Source organism: Malurus melanocephalus, unplaced genomic scaffold (assembly GCF_030028575.1).
Source record: "Malurus melanocephalus ecotype Western Australia unplaced genomic scaffold, MMel_1.1 scaffold_79, whole genome shotgun sequence".
NCBI classification, from domain to species: Eukaryota; Metazoa; Chordata; class Aves; order Passeriformes; family Maluridae; genus Malurus; species Malurus melanocephalus.
This window is the reverse complement of record NW_026623311.1, coordinates 1,560,987-1,569,214: the sequence shown is the minus strand read 5'-3', so window position 1 is coordinate 1,569,214 and position 8,228 is coordinate 1,560,987. Positions and strand designations below refer to the sequence as shown.

Genomic DNA, 8,228 nt, shown 5'->3' with positions numbered 1-8,228 from the left:
GGTGATAAAAAACTGCACTCTAAAGTACAGTCATCCTTTAAAGTAAGCTATTTTAATACATGCTTACTGTGGATCTAATTTACTACAGACAATGCCAGAGACTACTTGTAAACCACCACATTTTTGCAGACAAAGCAAAAACCTCAGAGTCTGAAGAGAGGTGAAAGGAAGATCTACTGAATAAAGCAAATACCAATCTGCAATCTTCTATAATACATAGAGAAGGAAAAGGGCTACAGCACACCGAGTGCCTTGAACACATCAAATCATGCACTGTTCTAGAGCACCTAAGAAAATATGTTTATGGCACAGGCATAAAACACAGCCCAATGCAGTCCAATGCATTTTCTGAAAATGAGCAGATTGAGATGTAAGCATTGCTCTCTGCTAGTTTGCACATAGCACAACATGATTGACACAGTCTTCCCAAAGCTCCCTGCAGAATAAAGAAACTTCCCCTGCTGGGAGTTACCACCACCTGCTCAGGAAAAGCTGGGAAGGATAGACAAGTCCATCAGCATGCACCGAAGGTCAAACAGCGCTGGACTGATGGCAAAAAGGAAGGCTGGAAATCTCACCCCTATTACAAATGCCCCAGCTGACACTGACAGTTTATTGCAGAGATCCAGGRAATACTAGAAAGGGAAACACTATTTCTAAGAAAGCTGGAAGCCAAAAAATTGGGAGATACCATTCCTAAAATAAGGTTGYCTGGTCAGAGGTTGGCCTCTCACTTTTAACCAATGAACTGCATTAGCTAACAAGAGAGAATCAACCACTCCTTTAGTTACCAGAGATAGGCTGATTTGTGTAAATCCAAAGGAAAAGACATGATGGTACACAAACAAAATTTGATCTTGAGAAAAGTCTTAAAGAAACCTTTAAAATCAGGAAATTTTGGAATTATACCAAGAAATATATTTGGAGACAGGCCACTAACTAAACACTGAAATTGGATGGGATGTGCACACTAAACAAAGAACCTGGCATATCTTGCACTTCCCCAAGTTCTGAACAAGCTTCAAAGACATGTTGAATAGAGAATGCTGCTATAGCTCAATCCAACACAACTAAAGCATAAATACCCACAGTTTTGGCCGGCATTTGTCAAGAAAGGTCACAACCCCAGAAGCAGAAAGGGCTGAAAAGCCACCCCTGCTGCAGAGTAACTACTAGAAGTATCACTTTCACGATAACATGACTTGGATTTTGGAAGCGATCTGTGTAGCACATAAAGGACAGATATAAACCTTTCTCAAGTTGCTTTTTGTAACATGATCCAGTGTAGTTCTTCTAGGAACTCTCAAGCAGCTATTTACAATTCAAAGCATTGATCTATTGCAGTCATATGGTGCCTGCAACATTAGCTCTGTGGGTTATTGTAGAGGCACTGCTTTTTTTAAACCAAAGGGCATTAGTGTCTAGGACACCAGTCAACCCATGTGTGATTAGGTATGAAGTTTCTCAAATGAATCTRTTGTCATGATCAACAGAAAATAAAAACACTATCCCCATTTGACAAGGTTCAGCACTATCAGAKCAGGTACTAAAACTGGAAATGAAGTAGTTCCTCTGTAAAATGATATGTAATGCACCTTGCTGGCAAGATGCTTCAACAAAGATGCAGAAAAGGTGAAATGCATTTATTGAAATTATCAAAACTCTGTACTTACTTGCTTTTTCTTGTAGAACCCCTTCTTGTCACAATTTGGAATATGAAAACCCATGGGACTCAAGACATTCAGGATCTTTAGGTGGTTTAACGTGTCTTCCATCTCTCTACGACATGGACCCTGTTAACAAGMATGTTTTAGAAAACACAGATGAAACTTCATTCCCAAATTCCATCTTGCTCAGAAGAGTTAATAAATTTTAAAGGACAAAAAGCACAAACCCAAACAAATCCATTAAAACAAAGAGATGGCTGAATATGTCAAAAGGCAGACCATTCACCAAAAAAAATTCTGACTTTATGCTCTATTCAAGCTAAACAGATTTCTAAACATTGAAGGCCCTATGCTAGGCTGAGGCACACATTGGGAAGGCTTAACTGCTATGTAAATCAGTGACACACARCTTAAGTCTGGAAAAGCCAGCCTTGCACCAAGTGGGAAAAGAAGACAGTAGGTCATGGGAAATACACTACTAGATAGGCCTTCTACAATGACATTTGATTTTTGTGATTCTTCTGAATTTGAAAGTGTAAATGAAATTGATTCAGTTGAAAGAAAGTGGTTTGGCATAATGTAAATATAAAATACTTCAGCTTTGGACAACAATTTCCAATTTCAACTGAATCAAGTAGATGCAGGCATGCAAAGGACCAGCTGGACACAACATTAGTCTCATTAGAGAAGTATGTCACATTTTCCCTCACTTTCTTCATCTGCAAAAGGTTGACAACAAAGTAGTGAGGATTAGCTCTAGGACAATGAGCCAAAAAGAACTTCCAGAAGCACTTTCAAGAGCATGTCTCAAACAGCAACTAATTACTTCTCACTGCAGCCCTTCAGAGTAGGGAGTAAAGCATTATGAGCCTCACTTTGCAGTCAGAAAATCAGGGGCAGAGGAGTTCATATTTTGCCACAGGCCAAGAAGGCAGTCAGTGTCTGCAGTGGGACCAGGAGTCAAGAATCACAGCCTACAAACTCTGTGCTTAGGTACACTCTTATCTGGGTATATCACTGACTTGGTCCACCAGCCCACTTCTTCAGCAGAGACACAAAAAAAATTCTTTGCATGGTTCCATGGTTTAAAAACATTTAAGTTGCTGCATTGGCAGCACGACTCATTTGGTGCTGTTTTTAATTAGTGAAGTAATGACATTTATACTTTCAAGTGGTAATATTAATAGTTTGCTTATGTAAAGTACTCTTCATGTGAGTGTTTGAAAGCATACAAGACTCCATAGTAGTACTGGAGATTACAATGGAGTTTTTTGGTTAGTAAAGGTCTTCCTTGCTGACTTCATGTTTTCTTTCTGTATTGATCTCATGAGGTCTAAACACAGGCATTAAATGGCTTCTCTTACTGCTCAAGCACACTGAATGCAAGTGACACACATTCAAAGATTAGGTCTCAAATTAGGCCTACAAAAAGATCAACAGCTTTTTAAAAATTTTTATTTTGAAGCAAGCTTCCAAAGTCAAAGCCAGACCAGTATCAAAACCAAACATGCAGACATAGCTAGAAGAGCATTTGCTGACAAAGGCAGCTGTCACTGATGGACTTATTTCAGGTTCTTACAGACACCAGCAGCCTTGGTAAACTGGTGTACCTTTGCTAATGGACCCAACTATCACTACTCATCCTAGTTAAGAATYTATTTCCTCAGAGCAACCAACTTTCATTCTTTTACTGTGGGCACTTTTACTTCTCATTTTTGGGAAGAGGACACATTGAAAGGCAGATACTGAAGTGGCATTACTAGATGGCTGGACATCAGTGACAAGCTAAAAATGAAGCTTCTCTTGGAGGCCACACTCTCTTTGGGAAGAAGTTTGCACCTTATACAGGTTTCAAAATATTCTTTTGAAGATGAGAAGCCATGTGTGCTTTCACTATGCCTGTTTTGATGAAATGCCAAAGTATATACYATATATATATATAGACACATTTTTCAGGCCATCTGGCCTAAGACACAGGTTATCAGCTGGATGTCCAGAAAGAGAATTATTCTTGCCCCCAGACTCGCCACATTCCGACTGCCCTGCAAATTCACTGGGCAGAGTCAATAGGAAGCAATGGCAGCTCACATGCCCATGAGACTTTGCATTTAGGCAGTAGGAACAAACAGCAACTGCAAGTAGAGGTGGCGCTCAGCATATCATACAGTGACTGACTAGTCAAGATCCTAATCCTCAGCTCAGTTTACCTCCCTTGATTTGAACCAGGCAGTGTATGAACACAATGCCACTACACTCAATGTGAAACATCTTTTTTTCCATTATTGGAACTCAATTACTCTGTTTGCAACCAAGTTTAATGACACTATTACACCTGTCTCAAGTCCACTCACACAAAACGTGTGACAACTACAAGGGGGGAACAAGAACTTTCCACCTCTAAGAAACTTTAGTGAAAGACATGCTTGTATTGAAGTAAAAACATCATTACCTTAGTCCTACGTGTTTCTTGAACAGTCTTCTTGGTCTGCTGATTGCATTTGCAGACCTAATAGATTTACCAGTTAAATTCCTAGCATGCCCAAAAAGGCTGCAACAATTACCACCTTTAGCTATTTAGTATAATTATTTCTCTTGTCATATGCACAACATGCACATATATATATATATATATCTACACACACATTCAGATGCTGGCAAATGCCTTCCTATTTAAAAAAAAAAATACTTACATATTCAGTCTCTTGTTTGGATTCAGAAGAGAAATTCAATGTATCTGTACTCTGTGAATCATATTCCACTTTATAGCGCTGGGTATCTTTGGCTTGCACTTTCCTGATGATATCCATTTTGTTGTGTGGTGGATGCGGCTTGGAATCTGGCACTCTGTAAGAGTTTGGAATGGCCTGATTTTCTACACTGCTGTCACTCCTATCTTCTTCTGAATCATTGGAATTTCCTTCAAAAAGAACAAATGCAGAAGAAACAATGTTACTTGGCTGCCACCTACATCTGCAATGACATAGAAACATAGAATCATGGAATATCCTGAATTGGAAGAGACCCRCAAGGATCATCAAGAACAACYCCTGGCCTTGCACAGGACAGCACCAAGAGTCACACCATGTGCCTGACAGTGTTGTCCAAACACTCCTTGAACTCTGTCAGTCTTGCTGCTGAGATCACTTCCCTGGGGAGCCCACCCACCCTCTGAGATTAGAACTTTTTCCTAATATATAAGCTCTACTTCCCTTGACACAGCTTCATGCCATTCYCTCAAATCCTATAATTGGTCACAAGCAAGAAGGGAATAGTGCCTGCCCTTCTGCTTCCTCTCGTAAGGAAGCTGTAGACTCCAATGAGGTCTCCCCTCAATCAACGAGCCACTAGATTAGTCCAYGTGTTTAATTTTCCTTTTTACAAAATAGCAATATACAAAAAGATGAACGATGTAGCATTCCGTACGTGTCAGCACCTTTGTTGCCTAGGGATGAGTTTTGTAACTTACGCATTCCCATGCTCAGCACGGGCTAGCAAAACGCCCAGCTGCACCGCCTGTGCAGGCTGTACYCAAGACCTGGAAACCAGCCACGGTCACTGCTCCGGGAACCATGGCCGCGCCGGCCACTCGCCCCTGGCTGCCCGAGGCAGTGTCGCCTGCCGGCGGCAGGGGGTAAAGCTGCGTCGCCGGAGCGGAACCCGCCGCAGCTCCACCGGCGCTGTGGCGCGGATCCCTCCCCTCCGCCACTGCTGACTTCATCAACTCCAGCGGCCGGCTTCGGGCACTTATGGGCTGCGGTGTGTCTCTGCCTGTCCCAGGACGGTAATTTTAAATTTTTTTTTAAGAGACGTTAAACTATCAACTCTAACCGCTGAGTTTCCTGGTTCTTACTAGCCTTTTCTCATACTTCCCCCCCACCTTAACTTTATTCAACACGCAGAACAGAAAAGAAAAAGAACAGCACACTTTTATCTCTCTGCTATTGAAATAAAAAAATAATAAAAAAAAATCTTGGTGTACAGAACACATTTTGAAGGTAATGGACAAAAAATGCCATTCATTCCATAATGGTTCAAAGCACAATCATTGCTTTCATCTTGAGCTTCAAAAGTATTTTCTCTTCAAACTACTATCCACAAAAAGTGAGGAGAAGCACATTTCTCTAACATATTCGATAAGTTCAGTGTTTCTGTACCTTCTGAGATATTTGTCTATGCTGCATTTCTCCCTGTTAGGAAACTCCTGCAGTGCAACTGTAGCTACCTGCATTTCCTTCCAGGAATCTTGACAGTTAAGGTAATCCTAACAGCTAAGTAATAGCTAAACCTCACTAGTTACTGTCTTAGCTGCTGACCACCTCTCTTTTTCTTTTTTTAGGAAATCCTATTGGGAATGCACAATGATAATATCCAATACTAAAATTATACTTGATGACTCACTAAAAAAAAAAAAAATTAAAAAGCTGAGAAACTCAGTGCTAAACCTGAAAGTCATGTTCACATAGTTGATTGATGCTAAATATATCAACACGGAGGCTACAGTGGCACTGCCAATACACAGGAATGGGGGAAGGAACATAAGAGGAAGAGGGTTCTGAGTTAACATTTTGGTACTGGTGGTTTTAGTGTAGCCACCGCTGGCAAGGGACATAATTGACAAGGAAAATCCAAAACACAGYGCAAATGGATTACAGAAGTTTAGGTCCAAATTTCCTGACTTTTGCGGGTTCAGTTCAGACTCTCAGCGGCATTTGAAYGTATTTTTGGTGGTTTCATGTCCTGTTTTGAAACAGTAGTATTTTTCCTCCACATTCTCAATGTAATTTGCAAGAAATATTATTTGCAATGAAATTTGCACTAAAATGTTATAAACCTGAATCTAGGTTTTCTGCAGTCAGTCCAGTTCATTGTTTTTTTTCTTGTACCAAAAATAAGTAGAAAATATTCTTAATGTGCACTGGGTATCCATGACCRTATCTGGTCATTTCAACTTAGACAGGCCATCATAGTTCAACAGCATTTCTTTCACTTCAGATTAAAATGGCTATATTGCCATGTTTTAAACTGTAAAGCATATTTGATCAACTCAGTTTCACAAAACTTGGTGCCATGCTAGCTTTACACCTTCATAAGAGAAACAGAACTGCCATGAGTTACCCACTCTTTTTTTAAAAAAATAGATTAAAGGGGTTGCAGATGCACACTAGTATTTAACACTTTTGTGCCCAAAAACATCAGCTGGAAAGTCAGTGGCCTACTGTCAGTTTCTGTTATGATGGTACTGTAAAATACTGTATCCTATACCAACTTCTAGCAATTTCTGTGAATTAGGAATGAGCAGCAGAATAGCACATGATGCAGGACCTAGCTGTGTGCAAAGGAGATGATGTGATCCTGCTCAGAGAGGGTGTATACCAGGGTGTGTTGGATTTGGAGCTGGGAGTGGAGTGGTCCTCATGAGAAGGTGGGCATTATGTGTCATACAGGTATTGGGTACTTCTTCCTTCTTGCACACCAGGTTTGCAACATTCATTCCTCGAATGTGAATAGTAAAGGTCTTACTATATAATTCTTAAATAATCAAAAGTTCCTACTGATCTCAAAATCAGAGTTCTCCCTCAGCCAAGAACATAGAAACAGGAATTCACCTGAAAATGGAAAGACAGTTGACTTGTTCTCTAACAGTCACTGTTGAAAGCACCACCTCTAGTTAAACAGCACCAACTCCTAAGTACTGAGGAGAGGCCTCTTTGTTTGCAGGGTCACTCCAAGGATGAATGGGATGAAAAAACCTCATGTGATGAAGGAAGTTGCTCGATGTTCCAAGAAGATTTAAGACTTCTGTGAATACCTCTGAACTCTCATTTAAATTGTCACAGCTTGGAAGCACCACATAAATGGTTTTAATAAGGAATCACCTATTCTTCTAACAGGCACACTTCTAACTGGAGCCCTGGTGCCACTTCCTCAGCTAAGCAGTGGCTAGTCAAAGAGCCCCTGCAACCTAACAAAACATCTTCTGTCTTTTCAAAAATGCAGGGAGTGGAAAGCCTTTTGACACGCTTTTCTATTAAATGTTAACATACTTCTTGTTGGTTAGCAAACAGCTTAATTAAATGCTTGCATAGAGAGACTGTGGTCTCTCGATCTGAATCCCAAAATTCCCTGTCTTAAGTTTCAAAATGTGCATGCAAACAGAATTTTTTTGAACCGTCCTTTCCTCTTCAAACAAAACCCRTTCTCAGAACATCTCACTTACAAGACATGGACAGGAAAGCTTCATTTGACCAACAATGCAGACAAAAATAACCAAAGTCCTCCTAAACACTGCCGTGCAAATGCTTTGTTCTGAATAACCACCTTTCCAGGCCAAAGGGCTTTTTAAGTCTTTTTAAAATTTTTGGCCTTTTCCTCTATGCTTAGACTTTCCTGACTTACCAGGCTGTAGTGCAGGAGTTAGAGCCCACTCTCGAGTTTTTTTACTCACTCTTTCCAGGAACACCAGGGACAAATGGAAGCGATTTCACCCTCTCTCCCTCCATCCAGGCTCTGTAGACTGGCAGTCTCGTGCACCCGCAGAAGCCACATGTAATCCCACCCCTA

General features: G+C 40.6%; 1 protein-coding gene across 1 annotated transcript in view; it reads right to left on the bottom strand.

Moving 5' to 3' along the window:
* The window catches only part of IGFBP3 (insulin like growth factor binding protein 3), a 22,242-nt gene extending 14,050 nt beyond the window's left edge, over positions 1-8,192 (bottom strand). The window contains exons 1-3 of the mRNA XM_057367477.1: positions 8,113-8,192; positions 4,358-4,584; positions 1,674-1,793 (exon numbers count right to left, since the gene is read on the bottom strand). Coding sequence (XP_057223460.1) covers positions 1,674-1,793; positions 4,358-4,584; positions 8,113-8,167 — 402 coding nt within the window. The 5' untranslated portion in view covers positions 8,168-8,192. The remainder of the gene's footprint in view (positions 1-1,673; positions 1,794-4,357; positions 4,585-8,112) is intronic.
* Positions 8,193-8,228: the final 36 nt, after the last annotated feature.